This window comes from Acanthopagrus latus, chromosome 18 (assembly GCF_904848185.1).
Source record: "Acanthopagrus latus isolate v.2019 chromosome 18, fAcaLat1.1, whole genome shotgun sequence".
Taxonomy (NCBI): Eukaryota; Metazoa; Chordata; class Actinopteri; order Spariformes; family Sparidae; genus Acanthopagrus; species Acanthopagrus latus.
Genome location: NC_051056.1, coordinates 22,975,635 through 22,992,488, shown reverse-complemented (window position 1 = coordinate 22,992,488; position 16,854 = coordinate 22,975,635). Strand labels below are relative to the sequence as shown.

Sequence of the window (16,854 nt, the reverse complement as noted above, 5' to 3'; positions counted from 1 at the left end):
CCACCACCCTGGTCTGCCAGTCCAGAGGCACTGTCCCCGACTGCCACGCGATGCTGCAGAGACGTGTCAGCCAAGACAGCCCCACAACATCCAGAGACTTGAGGTACTCAGGGCGGATCTCATCCAACCCCGGTGCTTTGCCACCGAGGAGCTTCCCAACTACCTCAGTGACTTCGGCCCGGGTGATGAATGAATCCACCTCTGAGTCCCCAGCCCCTGCTCCCTCTATGGAAGGCGTGTCAGCGGGATTGAGGAGATCCTCAAAGTATTCCTTCCACCGCCCGACGATATCCCCAGTTGAGGTCAACAGCTCCCCACCCCCACCGTAAACAGTGTTGGTGGAGACCTGCTTCCCCCTCGAGGCTGACCGGTAGTCCTCCTCCATGGCCTCCCCGAACTTTTCCCAGACCCCAGTTTTTGCTTCCGCGACCACCCGTGCCACAGCAAACCTTTTATATCTATCATTAATCAGATGATGATTCACTTGGCGTTTAATATTCTTATCAGCACACAGCACACAAAAATAGAGACATGATAATGAAGCTCCCCACGAGACATCTCACTGAACCATTTCTTTTTCAGTCTTGCAGATTTGTGACCAACATGACTTCAGTGTCATTCTGAACTTCAGGTTTCTCCTTGTCTCTTAATGGTACTGAGTTGGATGTCGGTTTTTGGGTTTTCACTTTATATACGTCCCACCTCTCAGGAATCACTCCTTTATTGAAGAGCAGTGAAGCCAGGTAGGAGAACATCAAAGTGGCAACCAGGTTGGACAACATGCAGATTGTCCTCACAGGAGAGCGCTGGACATATACACCATCCTCAAGTGTGCAACCTGGGAAGTGGAGAATGACTGGCAACCCTATCGATGGCTCTCCACTCAGCACTCTCATCAGCAGTCCAGCCAACAAGCCCATGATGGAGCCGTAGCCATTGGAGACGTTACAGAAGAGGACGCAGACGAGTTGAGGGAACATGATGGTGTAGGTTATGTCTGAGCCCAGGATCCAGAAAACCATGACGCTGTTCTGTAAGAAGGTGAGTGATGTGCCAGCCAAGCCCACCAACACCACGGTGACTCGGATCACCCACTGGAGCTCTCGATCTGATGCCTGCAGGGGGGGAAAAAAACAACAACCTTGAAGCAGAAACAGAATGAAACAGCCATGATTCTGTTCTTCTCCTCTGGTCTCCTCTTACCTTGGTCCTCAGGATGTTCTTATAGATGTTGGATGTGAAGATGGAGGCGGAGGACAATAAAGCAGAGTCCGTAGATGACATCACTGCAGCAGCTATTGCTCCGATACCGATGATGGAGACGTAGTTTGGTGCGAAGTGCTGCAGAGCAATGGGCAGAATCTGACTGGCTTCACCTCGCTCGTACGGGGACGGGGATCCATACGTGGTCATGTTCCAATCTGATGCCAAAAATGTAAAAATGTAACATGAATAATGTGGTCTCACAAGCTTTTCTTCTTTTTAATTCTATAACTGTACCTGTTGATGCTGCAACGGCTCCAATCAGGACAGATGGGATTCCGAATACGAGGAGGAGGGGAGCTGCAATGAAGCAGGTGATCCTGGCTGTGAATGCCGAGGAGGCTGACAGAATCCTCTGGTGGAAGGTCTGATATCCCAGATTTCCTAGAGACTGGGAACAGCGAGAAACGAATTTTCTACTGTTTGGTTCTTTAGAAAAACAAGTTTCTTTGAGCCTGCTCAATGGGTCCAAAACAGCATCCCCTGAGGCAGCCCACAAAACCAGTTAAGAGCAATTACTGCTTCACAAGTGCACATCAAATAACAAGTTATTCTGCATCACATGGCAACCCAATGCAGATTCCTTCATTAGTCAACAGTGACTGCATGTATACAAACCAAGCAACTTTACAAAATTACTTATTTAGTCCTTACCAATAACAAAAAATTATCAATCCACCTCCACACTGTGTCTCCATCCACTGAACCAATCCAGGGGGCCTGGTAGGTGAAGTTGAAAGCGGTCTTGGTGATGTCAGCTGAGTGTTGGTACATCAGGATGAAGGGGACACATAACCACTGCAGAAAAGACAAAGAAGGTTTCAGTGGCTAAGGTAAAGTAGTGTGACAGGTTAGATCAGGTTACATGTTTGGCAGGATTCCAGGGAGTCATCATAAACTTTTTCTAAGATCTGTTAAGAAACAAGACGTTGTGTCCCTCATTAGAAAAATGTAATTTGCCATATAAATGAACTCAACGACAACACTGATTTAATCAAGCTTCAAAATGTTGAAGTGTTTAGTGAGGAACTCACCAAACTAACGAATATGAGGGTCAGCTGTATGACATCTGTGTAGGCCACAGAGTAGAGGCCTCCCATCAGCGTGTAGACGATGGCTACAGCAGCAGAGATCCAAATACAAAGAGTGTAGGGCAGATCCAGGATCACACTCATAGTTGCACCTATGAAGTCACACCCACACATGTACAAAGTGACTACATTTATTTATTTCAGAATAATTTCTCACTCTGTTTACCATGAAATCTTCTGTGCCCATCAGTATGATCGAAGTTTTGATAGACAATTTTAACTTCTGTTCATTAAAACAACAGATTATGGTTGTAGTTGGTTATCGTTACGTATAATTTTCAAGGTAAATTTTTCTAAGCTATATTGAAGCATTTCAGGGTTAAGTGTCAGTGTTTAAAACTGGAATGCAAAATGCTTGAACCGCAGTCTAACAAGCTGATGACAAGATGATTCAAGCGTGTTTTCAGATCCAGTACAACAGCAGTGAACTATTTGACAGGTGACAGGTTCACAGCATAACAAGATGTTTTTTTATCCTGTCATGAAGATTTTGAAATGTGTCCTGGAATTATTACTCTGTCACGAAAACACAATGCCTGCTGCTGAGATTCGCAAGTGAAATACAGATTTCATCACGTTTGTCACATTGCAATCAGCAGACATAAAAATTGGGACTTTTAGAGAAAACCTAAAAGAAAACCTACATCAACGCCCCATTAACATGTTCAAGCAAACAAATAAGTTCATGGTAATTAGGTACAATGAGAGATGGTACAGAATGTATTATTACAAATGGAAAGAGAATGCGAGAAAACCTGTATCAGTGCCACTTACCTAAACCAATAAGAGTGCCTGTAACCCAGAGCATGTCAGATATCAGCAGCGCCACAGACAGAACTCCACTTATCAGATTTCCATATTTAATCTGGAAGGGGTCCATCATCGTCACATATTTTCTGTCTCTCATTCTCTTGGCAAAGAAGAGCCCACCTTAATAATCAAATCACACAAAGGATCTGTGGCACTGCATGTAGCCCTTCATTTTGTCTGTTTAAAGAGGAACACCAATTTAACATTACATACCTGTAACACTGTCACATTCAAGCCTCATTATGCTGAATAAAACGTGTAAGTATCAAATCTTGTATTTGCCACAGAGATTATTTTCTGCAGTAATCCGAAATCCAATTAAAAAATCTCATCGGTTTCCTTTAGCAAAAAGTAGTATACTTAAAATTCATTCTATTAAGTTTGCTTGAGTATAACTATAGCAAGTATACTATGGACCATGTACTTGTAGCGTACTAGAAAGTATACTAATTTAATACTTCTTCGGACTAAATTGGAACATTTTAAGTTATAAAAGTATACTTTAAGTACACTTTATAAGATGTTTTAAGTTTACAGAAGTACAAGTTCAAGTATACAACAAGTACACTCATCTATATACTACTAGTATACTAAGTATATACTTCTAGTCCACATTTTGGTTTATTAACATGTAAGTTTATAACAGGAGTAATACCTTGATGCAAATGTGTGTAGTGAAAAACATTTTTACTCTGTTAACTTAAATGTATGCACAAGTTAATAACTTGACCTTAATCTGCACTTTGATCAGGACACACTTAATATTAATACTTGTAATTTGGCAAGGGGCGTTACAGTATACTTAAGTACAAGTATAAGCTCTAGTATTAAAGTATAAGTGTAAGTCTAATTACTTTATCTTAGACTATTCTTTATACTTTTCAGTATAAGCCAAGTATACTTCTCTGTACTTTTCTTCAGTATATAAAATAAGTATATAAAAAGTACACTTCAAATATACTTCCTCAGTTTTAGTATAAAATAAGTATAGTTGTAGAACACTTGAATAAACTACTTTTTGCAAAGGGTTATCGTGGAGGGAACGAGGACGCTGCTAACTTCTGTCTTCACTGAAGCAGCCTGATGTTAATGATTATTCTCTTTTGTTGTATCACAGACCACACACACATGCTAATATTGATATTGATGTTTTGTCCAGCCATCAAATTGACTGAGACAGAAAAATTGTAATATACTATATGTTAGTGAGAAATAAACGGAAAAACTGTCTTACCAGCCACTAAAGAAAGAGCGCTGCATAATGGCATAACAGCCCAGGTCAGTCCCATGGTTGGATTGTACACCATCTCTGTCACACCAACGATGAAGCCCCCTCCAACCCATGTAGCTGCAGGAAGCATGCGTATGCATATGAGTAAACAACCAAACACATACCTTTACTATGGGGCCTTGAGGAGATAGAGGGGGGATATATATGTACAAATTATAAACCTGAAAATTAGCATTATAAATGAGAGGTCCATCTTTAAAGAAAGGAAAAACAAAACATTATGGTACAAAAAGGGTGAACGATAAAGGTTACATATAGAAATATATGAAGTTTTTTCACTACCTGGTTTTGCTCAATGTTGCAACAGCTTGACATACAAAAATATCTTCCTACACTCCAATCTACATAATCACAGTTTAATCTGCCTCCCAGTGGTATTCAATGGTGCAACCAAAATTAGTTATTCTACTTCTTTTTTCCCAACCTATAGTTTGTTAAATCAGGAAGTGATACAGCAGAAATGGTGTGAATGGCGGGCAGGAACAAACCTGTCATGGTGAAGACTCCCACTGCAAGGCTGATCCCTCTGTTGCCCAGCAGACTGACCTCCGTCTGGTCTGCCTGGCTGCTCTTCCTCATCTGCTTGGTCTTCATGGAGGCCCAGATGCCGGTGCCAAGCACCAGCAGGTAGAAGAACACCATCGACACCAGTCCTGGGACATTGAGGCTCATCGTGCACTGACTGCTTCACTGTATTTATTTCATGTTCAGACAAGCAGGAACATATTTCAGTCAACAAATTATACCAACTGGGAAGTGGAAAAAAACACGTGACCAACTTTTACCTATGGGAGTGAAAGTCTTGCCTGATTTCCTCCCTTAGCTTATAGTGAGATAAGAAAAAGTACGAGTGGCATTCATTGGCATCTGCCACAGCCTTTTTTTTATACTAGTGGCTTTAACACAACCATTAAGCTAAATTTTACCCATAGTGTGAATTATAGCTTTTTATCTACATGCTGTATCTTTTCAGTAAAATTAGTTTTTGAGATCCCTCCTCAGCTACATTATTTGCATTGATTCTGCATCACCCCCTTTTCTATGTTATTTAACAGATAACCATGAATCGAAGCACTGCTCGTGAAACTGCAATATATAATTTGGACACTTGGGAAGACTTGTTAGGATTATCAAGGCAACACTGTGCAGACAGACGTGATGTTATGTTGCTCCTTCATGGCCATGTTCTATAAACTTCATCTCTCCTGAAAGGTTAAGTGAGACGAAATTCCACAACAAGCAAGGGAACAGACTTTGACACAAGACTGTTGCTCTCCACTGAGTGAACGCCTGCCTCTTCACTTTCTTTGCTTCCTCCATCAGCTGGGTTTTCTCCTATGCTCTGTGATTTTCTGCAGTTATTTCAGTTGCTCCACTGTTACCTGGGGATACGACCAGGTAAAAACAATGCCTCTTCCTGTTTTGGTTGCGCAATGGCAGATGTGCATCCATAATGCAAACTAACTAGCCCAGTGAAGGTGAGGGTTATAGAGAACCAGTCTATCAATTTGTCCTCTCTAACTGTTCAGACTTCTCCAAAAGGATTTTAAGGATGTGCCTATGGAATAAGCTGTTGTCTCATACATTGCTCTCTAAACATGTTGCAGCTCTCAGTTGGAATGCCAAAGTAAACTTAGCCCTTCCCAGGCTAGCCATGGTGCAATTCTTTTGGAAGGAAGATTTTCAGATAACCCCATACCTGACATTTCTTGTAAAACCAGCATGATGGGTCTTCAGCTTTGTAAATGCATATGTCATACTTGTTACACAGCCCGTTAAGATGGTATACAGCTAGACACAGAGGTAAGAACCTGGAGTTCACAAGTTTCATGGGGCTGGAGACAGAAGAAAGGAAGGAATGTTCACCCAAGTACACCTGCCGTCCACCTGTCAGTCATATATTAATCCTGCTGGGTATATTAATTTACTGTTAAACAGTTTTATATTCTTTTCATATATTTTTAACATCTTGATTTGAAAGTAATATTGAAAACTATAGCTGTCATAAAAAATCAAAGTAAAAAACTTTGACTTTAGCCTACTTAACGTTGGTGGAGTTTCAGAATAAAGTAACTGTAGTGCAACACGGAAATACTCAGGTGATGTTAAAAGTTGTCTACCTCACACAGTAATGTTACTTAGATCAACATCAGTGTATGAACTTACCTCTCTGCTGTGCTGGATTCTGAGGAGTAAACTCATCTGATGGATCTCTCTCTCTCTCTCTCTCTCTCTCTCTCTCTCTCTCTCTCTCTCTCTCTAATCAGAATTCCAGTTTGGGTGTTTGCAATTTTCTTCAGCTCCAACCAATCATGTTTGCTGATTTCCTGCTGGCATGTGGGCGGTAAGATAATGCGTGCTTTCCGATTTTATGCTGTCTGTTCTTATTGCTATTAAAGTATATCTCCTGACATGTATTTTGAACCCATATTTGACAAATATCACTCAAAGTACTGTCACGCACATCTAGACCGAATCATAAATTCATACATCAATCAAAACATGCATGCTCACAATAGAAACAGCATAACAATATAAATAAAATACAAAGGTTCACTGGAGCTCTTCTAGGCTGTCCTAGAGTAACAAAAAAAGGATGTAGAATAATGCAAAAAATATGTACAATTACTTGTGTGGAAAAATACAACAAATGGAATGGAAAAGTGTGGGAAAATCATCATAAAAGCATCATAAAGAATTTTGATCCCATCAAAAAGTTACAGAACCGCCATCTCACATTAAGAAGTAGTTTATCATTTAGACCCCCCTGGAAGTCCAATATTTCAATAAAAACAGCCATTCAAAGAGCACATATTCACATCATGTTGTAAAGATGTTTTTTTTTTTTTTTTTTTTGAAGGCTTACCTGGAATAACGTCAGATCGTAAACATAATAAATACAATATCGTTTCATGCTAAAACTTGGGATTTACATGCCTAGTAACCACAGACCTTATTTCAGAGATATAACCGAAAATCCATTTAAAAACCTCATTGACTTTGAGACGAGGGAACCGGATGCGCATAAATACTGACCTGTTTCCGGGTTTCGGGACTAAAAACTATACCACACTATGAAACTCACATTACAAGAAAAATATAATAATGCACAATTATACTGAACTCTGTATGCGTCTGTGAAAAAAAAAAAAAAAAAAAAAAAAAAAGGGATTGGAAGATGTGTCGGGAAGCTGATTTAGCTAAATATAATTTCTGTTCTTTGAAATATTAATATTATGACATTAAAATGGTGCTTCAGTGTATGCTGCATTGATCCAACGGGGATCACGTAGTAGCTGTTCAACGTGCACTTCCTGTTTTTCACCCTGGGAGGCAGCAACGGTTACTAACGTGTATGCGCAGGCGCAGTGGCACTTCGCACAACCGCAATAAGCAAACATGGCGGCGGCCGTCGACAGTGTTGTGAAAGTGTAAGTTTATCTTTATTTCTCTTAAGAGTAAAACCTGCAGCCATACAGAGACGAGTGTATACCGTCATTGAGTAATTACCACGTGACTGCAAAGGGTTGAAAACTGTAAATATCGCATTCTCAATCCTGAATACAATATTTGTCCCAAGAGAATAACGTTATCCACTGAGCTAAGGTTAGCTTGTTAGCTGTGGGGAAATATAAATGAGGCGAACCCATTGTGGAGCTGCATTTTAGCTGCTGCTCCCTCCTAACTTAGCTACTCTGGGTGGTGTTTAAAGTGGTGTGACACACAATTTATCCAAACTGTTGCTAGCCACCCGCTTGTAGATGAAGGGTAGAGTTAATTTTCCAGTAACCTGTCAGCTTGGCGGGTGCTTTGTTGTGACGAGCTGCTTGCGAACAATCAACCTTTTGTTCTGACTCCCCTCCATCGATACTGTTGTTGTTGGGCTCCACAATGAGGTGAGCCTGGGTTGTGTGTGCCCTTTTTAATAAACGATAGAGATCGCGCAGTCAAAGCAACAGTCTTGTGTGCAGTCTTGAAGAACAATGCGACAAATTGGTGAAGGGTGAAGCCTAGAATAAACACTGCATCTGCGAGAAAGGACACACATGTGTATCACAGTAATTATCCATGTAACTGCGAAGATGGCTGCCGCATTGCAATTTGAAATATGTTTAGCAATCATAATACAGTTGGATTTAGGAATTATACTGTCTGAGAACGGAGCAGTATGCCAACAAAGTAGCAGTAAATCCAGCCATTATTTAATAGCAGAGTGTCTTAATGTGAACATCTGATTTATTTTAACTTAAACTTTTCCTTAATTGAACCTAAGCAATAATGTGGCAAGGCTAATGTATAATGGCAGAATATATTAGCATATGGCGCATATATAGGCATCCAAGTATATGTTTGTAAATGGTTAACAAGAAAGTGGTAAACGAAAAAAAACAAAAGGACTGAAAGAAAGACAACAAAGAGGCATAAGCACTTAAAAGTGTATTGTTTTAACTGTAAAATGTCCATTTAAGTACATACCTTGGTAAAAAAAAATCCTTTACTGACAATAAAAAAGATGAAGATGCAGAGGAGCGCTCTAGAAAACACTACTAATTACACAAGTGAACCAGTTACTCAGTGTGCTATTTGCTAGGTCAGGAATCACTGTTGTTGCTCAAAATTAAGGGATTGTTGTCTTTGTATCCAATGTTTTTGTTTTGCTTTCTTAAAAAACACAAGTAACTCAGCATAAGAAGAAAATAGAAATAAAATGTGTCCAACAACTTCAACATCACAAGTCAATTTTAAGAGAAAACCCTAAGGTAATGACACAAGTGTAAGCATTAACCAAACCCTTGTTCTTAACATTATGCAAAAAGCTTGATACAGTGTTTATTAAAGCCACTTTTGGGAAACTATAATACTTATACAGAGAAGTCCTGTCAGTCTTCTCTGTGCTGGTCTCGTGTGCTTATTTTTGTCCTGTACAGGCATCAGTATTGAATTGAGACTTGTATCATAACCAGTTAAAACCTCCACCTAACTCTGTTTAATTTGCAATATTCATCTGGCAGTCGTAATTATTAGTCTTTTGTAAACTGTGTTCTTTGATCCATCATGTGTCCACCTTTGACATTTCAGGCTGGGAGAGCAGTATTATAGAGATGCTATGGAGCAGTGCCACAGTTACAATGCTCGTTTGTGTGCTGAGCGCAGCATCCTCATGCCTTTCCTCGACTCTCAAACTGGTGTGGCCCAGTCCAACTGTTACATCTGGATGGAGAAGAGACACCGGAGTGCAGGTATATAGTTAGTGATGACTGATAAATCAGTGTAATTCAGAAAATATCATGCAAACTCAAAAAGGCCATTTATTTATTTTTTAGAAGTATAAGCGCCAAAGATCACAGCAAAACTTGCTGCTTATTTTTTTCTTCTGTGTCCTTTCAGGTGTAGCTCCAGGGCAGTTATACACCTACCCAGCCCGTCGCTGGAGGAAGAAGCGGCGTTCCCATCCTCCTGAGGATCCACGCTTAGCTTTCCCCCCTCTGAAAGCAGGTATCGCTCCAGGTGGAACAACTTTACTACCATCAAAAATAGGTCACAGGTTTGGTCTCATTCTTGCTGGTAGAACTTTACCAGTAAAAGCTTATGAATGTATTTAGTTTGTTTATATTTAAGGTTGTAACTATGGCTGTCTGTGGCTGTATTCATGTCGTGTCAGTACATGTATAACTGTTTTTGTTCATTTGTATAGCAGATTTGGAGTTGGGTCTGAAGAGAGATGCGTTGGGAGCAGTGGATGGCAGCAGTCTGGAGGCCCTGCTGAAGGGGGAGCCCCTTGACAGGAGGAGCGGAGTAACGGAGGTCCGTCCTGAGGATGATCAGGCAACTGTGGAGCCTCCTGCCACCTCAACGACCACTCACACATCCTCTGGGCGTATCCGCAAGGTCTGGCTCTCTCTTGTTTTGTACCAGTGCAGCTGATACCTAGTGCAGTGAAACATGCATTAATAAAAGGCATTCCTCTTGGTCAGTGTTTGTGGTTCCCAAGGCAGGACAAATTTCCTCTACCAAACTCTCCTGATCTGTTTTGATTCTCTGGATGGTCAAAACAGCTAAAAGCTACAGAGCCAAATCGCACATCTACTGGTTGACTGCCCGTATTTTTTTTTTTAAAACTGAGAGATTTGACTGACAACAAACAATTACCAAAACAAATTACCACAGCTGTTATAATTCTGCCCATCTAATCTTACGAATTTTAGAGTTAATTTATAACACTTTGTGAAAGTCAAATCTGTCCAGTTGTGATGCCAAATTAGTAGTATTTTTTTCTGTAGTTTGAGTGGAGGAAGCAGAGAACAATAGTCTTGAATACATGAGTCACAGGGTCATTACGCACCAGTTAAACCAGCCCAGTTCATACAACCATCATATTCAATTGCTGGCTCAAAAGACAACAACAGATCATATATTCAGTACACTGAGACCTAATCCAGATCCTGTCACTGCAGAGAGTCCTGGACCACGATGACTACTTGGACGACCTGGATGACGAAGACTTTGAGGACGAGACCCCCAAGAGACGAGGCAAGAGCAAGTCCAAGGTAAGAGCACCATGTCAGTTTACACTGGGGTGAGTGTCACAGGATGAAAAAAACTAAAACCTAACCTATATATCAGAATTGGCGTATATGTTATCCATTACCCGTATACAAATGCTGATATGTTTTTGGTTTTTTTTGAGATTCAAAGTTCAGTGTATACCAGGCAGTATTGTTACTCTCAGGGAAAAGGTGCTGTTTAAATCTGTATGTTGTTTCCTACTTTAAACTGGCGATAGACAAGTTCTTAACTTTAAGGTGTTTTTGTGAAGAAAATATTGAAATGGCTTTAATGGTAAAATTGACACCATTGGCGCACATTAGCACCCTGTATTCATTGATTTCACAAAACATTCTTCTCTGACACTGGGCACAAAATGATGGTTGACTGGTGAGTCAGTCAAGCTGGCAGCGTGGCATGATTTCTGATTTCACAGCTTTCATATCTCCATTAAAGACTAAACAAAATTTTGCCCTGTGTTGTCGTTAGATGTTACTCAAGAAAAATTGTCCAGTTTTTTCTTTGCAAATGCGTGGCAAGAATAATATCACTTGGAGTTGTCGGATTCCACCTTATCTTTTGTCCTTTTATCCATTTCAATAATGCACCTTTCTGTTCTTGATTTGCTTCTTGCTTTGTAGAAAACAGTGTTATAAAAGGAAGAGAAATTAAAATGTTTGTTCTGTAGGGTCGCAGTGACAAGAATGGCAAGAAAAAACAGGAGGCAGCAGCTGCAGCGCTGGAGGAGCGGGACAAGCCGTACGCCTGCGACAGTGAGTAGAAACGTCCTTTGCGAGGTCTGTGTGCCATGCATGTCAGCAAGAGAGGCTTTTGCTTTTCCCTCTGAAAGACAAAAAAAACCCATCTGCCATGCATGGCGTGATCTGAAAGACCCCATCTGGAACTTAAGTTTGGCAGCATAGAAATTGGAGAAATAACCCGTCTGGATTCGTTTTTTGTTTTTTGCTTTTTGATTTTTTTTTTTGTTTTTTTTTCCTGACATGTCGCTCCGCGTGTGCTCTGTAACTTCCCGCTGGCAATCGCTCGCTGTGCAAATGCTTACCTCCGCTGTATGAGTTTGCTGCTCGCGCGTCAGTCAAAAATTAACCATGTGAAAATACGTTTTTCAAAAGTAACAAAGCCAGCTGTGGGCCTTTTTGGGCGGTACTTCGTATGAGCCGCTTTCACTGTAACACTTTTGTATGACCGTGTGTGTGTGTGTCAGTCTGTGGGAAGCGCTACAAGAACCGTCCTGGCCTGAGCTACCACTATACACACTCCCACCTGGCCGAGGAGGAGGGCGAGGACCGCGAGGAGATCGAGGCACCACCCACTCCTCGCCAGCCTGAGGAGCAGAAGAGTGAGTCACTCTCTAGTGCTGAGAGAGAGACAGAGAGAAAGAGAGAGAGAGAGAGAGGAAGGAGGGTTGGTTGCATGCCATGTAGCATGTGTGTGTTTGTACAAGGGATGTCTCTCTCTCTTTCCTTTTTTTTTTTTTGGTGTCCCGCTATTTTCATTTTTTAATTACATTTTTTATTTTCATGTTTTTGAATCCCAAATTTGGGATTAGCCGCAATGTTTCTCACTGAAACATGCTTACACAGTTGGGATTCCTGGCTCCCCCCCCCCACCTCTTTTTTTTTTTTGTTCAGCATATCATCCATCTTTTTCCCCCCCAACATATCCATCGCATTGGTTTCTTTTGTGCACGCGACATCGTGTTAGCAAATACATTCAACAAGTGCGTTTTGTCAGTTGTCATTCATTCATTAGTTTGGATCATGATTTTGAAAAGGTGTTGTTGGCTGATGTGGTGTGAACAGGTTTGTAAACATGTGAATTTAACATGTGATTTATGAACTGACATAAAACAATACAACGCTTCAATTTTGACATTTTTGTTAACTCATCTTTCTTGACGATTCATTTTAAAGTGATGATTCTAGTGTGCACTGAATGGTTCCTTTGCTAATTCTCTTGCTCAGCAACTAAGAAGGGTCCCAATGGTTTGGCACTGCCCAACGATTACTGCGACTTCTGTCTGGGAGACTCTACCTTAAACCAGAAGACTGGCCAGTCAGAGGAGCTGGTGTCCTGCTCAGACTGTGGACGCTCAGGTATGAACCTGTCAGGGTTCTTTCATTACTAATTGACTGTTCACTAAGCCCCGTCCCGTACAGTTGTATACCTTTCGAGCTTTTACATAAGCAGTTTGCAGTGATAACAGTGCCAGACTTCACACTTGAATTTCATTGTAATATATGAAACAATTGGTCCTTGATTTCAGGCAGAGCTAAAATGAAGGCGTCTTATAGTTAGCCGTCGCTGTCTTCACAGGATTCTAACAACTGTATTTTAACAGCAGATAAAGCTAGTTCAAACTGTGTGTCCAGCTCACTTATTTGAAAATACACAAAAAATCCTTGTAGAAAGAGTTTTACATTTGTATTTGATAGCTACAAACATATGCTGAAAGGCTGAGGCTAAAGCTGCAGGTAAATAATCCTCACAAGCTGTTGAACCATGTACAGCCCCAAATCCAAAGAAGTGGAGTTGTGTGTTAAAAAAAAAAAAATCAATGAAAAAAGGTCTTGATAATTTGCTGATTCTTTCTCTGTACAAAGACGATATATTAAATGTTTTACCTCATCATTTTTTTGTGTGTAAATATAAGCTTATTCTGAATTTAATGCCATTTCCTCCTCTCGCTGCAGGCCACCCAACATGCCTGCAGTTCACACCAGTGATGATGGCTGCAGTGAAGACCTACCGCTGGCAGTGCATCGAGTGCAAGTGCTGCAACGTTTGTGGCACCTCAGAGAACGACGTGAGCGTCTTTATGATATTCCCAATTTACTGGTCCTCTATGTTTCCAAAAAGTGTTGGTGGCAGGCTTCTGCTTTAGAAACTGTCGATCCCAGTTAACATGAACGAAACACAGACTCCTTCTTTATTTAACGTTTACATGTAGCCTCTGAGTTATTTAGCTTTTAAGACGTTGTCTTTGAGTTTAACATGACAAGCTCCCACTCTCCTTTAAGATTAGAGTGTGTTTTCACAGCAGCTTGTGAAACCAAATGATGAATGGTCTCTCATTCATCGTCATTCAAGGATTTGGGATATTTTGTTTTCTGAGTTCTAACATATTAACATAGCACGAGATACCTTGATGACAGCTTTTTTCTGTTGAGTGTGAGTGAGAGTTGACAAAAAAACAAACTGAACGTGATGTTGTGTTTCTGTAGGACCAGCTGCTGTTCTGTGATGACTGCGACCGAGGCTACCACATGTACTGTCTAAGTCCCCCCATGACTGAACCACCAGAGGGTAAGTTGACACCAAATTGTTCCCTGTAGAAGTTAACAGACCTGAAGGACGGGTGCATGTGATTACAACTACATAAAACATCTTGGATCAAGCTATAGGATATAGAACACCAACAGAGTGAGAGGTGGACAAAGGGACATCTTTGTTAAAGAGACAGAGATTTTACTAAAGGGTCCAGTAATCTTCCCTAAATTGGTTAGATTACTCAGAGTCATCAGAGTATAGATGCATATTCTTCAACATCTCCTCACAGTGATGCTCAACTAGCTGATGATGAATCTTTACACTTGTTATTCTTTGGCCATGCCTCACTGTGTTTTTTGTTTTGTTTTGTTTTGTTTTTCCACAGGGAGCTGGAGCTGTCACCTGTGCCTGGCTCTGCTGAAGGATAAAGCCTCCATATACCAGCAGAACCAGAGCTCCGCCCCTGAGTGACATCATATCACCAACTCCTGCCCCCTCAGTACCGGGACCCCACCCCCGATGGAAAACGTCAGACCTCCTCTCAGTCCGGAGCGCCACGCTCTGTCCAGATGTAGCTGAGCCAGATCGCAGATCAGCTTTAGAAGTCTTAATATCTACAGCGTCAGTGTGGGGGATCAAACTATCACTACCACCCTGAGGCCTGCCGTCAAACACATACATATTGTGCGTATATACAGTGTAGACACACACTCTCTCCTGGACTGTTACACACACTAGATACAGAGACAGAGAGCATGCAGTAACCATAGCGACTGCTGTCTCCATGGGAGCTCCCAGGAGCAAAAATGGATTAGCATCACAGCTAATTATCTGCAACCTTTCACACTCAAAGACACAGTGTGGACTGTCGAGACAACACAGTTTCTTTTCTGCCAAATTATCTATTTTTGCTCCCCGGGTGTGGGAGAAAGAAAATTTCACCACGTATACGGCCGAGGAATATTATTATTATTATTATTATTACTATTGTTATTGTTCTGGTTACTAGTGGACTTTTGTAGTGGCATTTGTCTGTGTACTTTTGTCTGATTGGAGCGTTAATCTTTTCAAGAGGTTTCCCTGAGGGGAGCCGGTCAGTGCCAAGGTCCACCACCATATAAAAATACACACAGCAATGACCCATGTGGCTTATCATAATCACAAAAAAAATCATCTTTGTTTCATTTTAAATCGGAGGGACAAAGACGGTAAAACGAAGACGCTGAGACTTTGCCTCGTTAAGGTGTTAGCACAAAATCTTTCTCCTTCACGATCGCTGATTCTGTTACTTAAACCAAACACTATACAGCCGAGCACATACTGTAATTTGGGCTTGTGAGACGAAACATTTTAGTTTAATGCTGATCTACAACGTTTCTCCATCAGACACTCTTTTATTTTGAAAAACCTGACTTTTGATAAGTCAGATAATGCTGTTCTCATCGGGGGAAACTCACTGCTGTAAGTCCATTGAACTAGTAATCCTAAAGGTGCATCGTCTTTCTCAAAGATTGTTTTGTGCTAGCGTTTTAGTGACATCATCCTTGACGAGTCGTTTTTCATACAGCCGCTGTCATGGCGACGACACACGGACTCATTTACAAACTGTAGCTGCTTTTATCATTTGTCACACTGAGGCAGATTTGCATGCAGATTGCACCTGTATGAATGAACACACACACACTCACATAACAAGTGTTTTTTTTGTCCGTTTTTCTTTTCTTTTTCCATTTGTTTTATTGTTTGTATTTTTTTTTTGTATTTTTTTTTTTTTACATTTTATATTACCTGATATTCCATTGGTACTGGGAGTTTTTTCTAGTAGAATTTTGTAAAGTCTATGGTATAGCAAACACTTCAAGTATATAGCTACTAATGCATTCTATGTACTGTATCGACTTTTTCTATTTTTGTTATGACTGTGACATGTTTGGATTTATTTGATTATTCTGATATGTCAGACCTCCATTATGAGTATTTGTAAAATGATGTACTTTGTTGTACTATTTTTATTTTTACATTTCTTTGTTATCGAAGCCGATTTAGCCTGACTGAATTAAAAAAATCACTTTGAATTACGTGTCTGTTGTAATTGCTTTAAATATAGTTATTATTCGTTTAATGTGCATTTGGATCAGCTGATAGTCGTCTGTCTGCAGATTTCTGTAGAGTTTAAATACCGTGTTATAGCTGTCCACAATACCAACGAATGAGAGGATATGTTCAAGCAAAAGTGAAAATTCAGTCATTATCTACTCACCCTCATGCTGATGGATAGTTTCATAATTCACAAAAAAATACTGGACCTTCACAGCAAAATGGCGTCGCAGCATTCTTCTAAATGACGTGTTTATTAGTAAAACAGCTGCTTAAATTTTGAGTTTGAATTTCTTCTCCTAAATCACACAACGCCCCTATAAGCTGAGCATTACCTGCAACATAAAACCTCTGAGTTCATAACCTCTGAGGACGGATTAAACTGAACTGTGTCACTAAACACAGAGGTTAGAAGAATCAGTGATTTGCACATTATTAAGGGAAATTTAATGTTCTCATGTGTCT

General features: G+C 40.6%; 2 protein-coding genes across 8 annotated transcripts; one reads left to right on the top strand and one right to left on the bottom strand.

The window, feature by feature from the left end:
- Window positions 1–473: 473 nt before the first annotated feature.
- LOC119007633 (high-affinity choline transporter 1-like) lies at window positions 474–7,431 on the bottom strand. 2 transcript variants are annotated; one of them, XM_037077421.1, is made up of 8 exons: window positions 4,944–7,431; window positions 4,399–4,512; window positions 3,129–3,284; window positions 2,298–2,446; window positions 1,918–2,061; window positions 1,501–1,654; window positions 1,204–1,421; window positions 474–1,115 (listed from the first exon to the last, which is right to left on the bottom strand). In XM_037077421.1, exons 1-8 carry the CDS (start codon window positions 5,125–5,127, stop codon window positions 579–581), a joined length of 1,656 nt encoding a protein of 551 aa, XP_036933316.1. In that variant the 5' UTR covers window positions 5,128–7,431; the 3' UTR covers window positions 474–578. The 2 variants fall into 2 exon arrangements, with proteins under 2 accessions (XP_036933316.1, XP_036933317.1); XM_037077422.1 differs by lacking the exon at window positions 3,129–3,284.
- A 370-nt stretch (window positions 7,432–7,801) lies between these two features.
- Window positions 7,802–16,367, top strand: dpf2l (D4, zinc and double PHD fingers family 2, like). 6 transcript variants are annotated; one of them, XM_037077428.1, is made up of 11 exons: window positions 7,802–7,886; window positions 9,535–9,695; window positions 9,844–9,951; window positions 10,154–10,344; window positions 10,911–11,003; window positions 11,690–11,774; window positions 12,227–12,361; window positions 12,987–13,118; window positions 13,716–13,828; window positions 14,247–14,328; window positions 14,678–16,367. In XM_037077428.1, the coding sequence occupies exons 1-11, from the start codon at window positions 7,855–7,857 to the stop codon at window positions 14,761–14,763; spliced, it is 1,218 nt and encodes a 405-aa protein (XP_036933323.1). In that variant the 5' UTR covers window positions 7,802–7,854; the 3' UTR covers window positions 14,764–16,367. The 6 variants fall into 6 exon arrangements, with proteins under 6 accessions (XP_036933323.1, XP_036933322.1, XP_036933321.1 ...); XM_037077427.1 differs by having other exon boundaries at window positions 10,151–10,344; XM_037077426.1 differs by having other exon boundaries at window positions 9,844–9,963.
- Window positions 16,368–16,854: the final 487 nt, after the last annotated feature.

Coding starts and splice junctions, on each gene's coding strand:
- LOC119007633 (XM_037077421.1), bottom strand. CDS start 5,127: ATGAGCCTCAATGTCCCAGGACTGGTGTCGATGGTGTTCTTCTACCTG. Junction 4,513..4,943: donor GGGAGTCTTCACCATGACAG/GTTTGTTCCTGC, acceptor TGCTTCCTGCAG/CTACATGGGTTGGAGGGGGC. Junction 3,285..4,398: donor CGCTCTTTCTTTAGTGGCTG/GTAAGACAGTTT, acceptor TTGATTATTAAG/GTGGGCTCTTCTTTGCCAAG.
- dpf2l (XM_037077424.1), top strand. CDS start 7,855: ATGGCGGCGGCCGTCGACAGTGTTGTGAAAGT. Junction 10,345..10,910: donor CCTCTGGGCGTATCCGCAAG/GTCTGGCTCTCT, acceptor CTGTCACTGCAG/AGAGTCCTGGACCACGATGA. Junction 14,329..14,677: donor CATGACTGAACCACCAGAGG/GTAAGTTGACAC, acceptor GTTTTTCCACAG/GGAGCTGGAGCTGTCACCTG.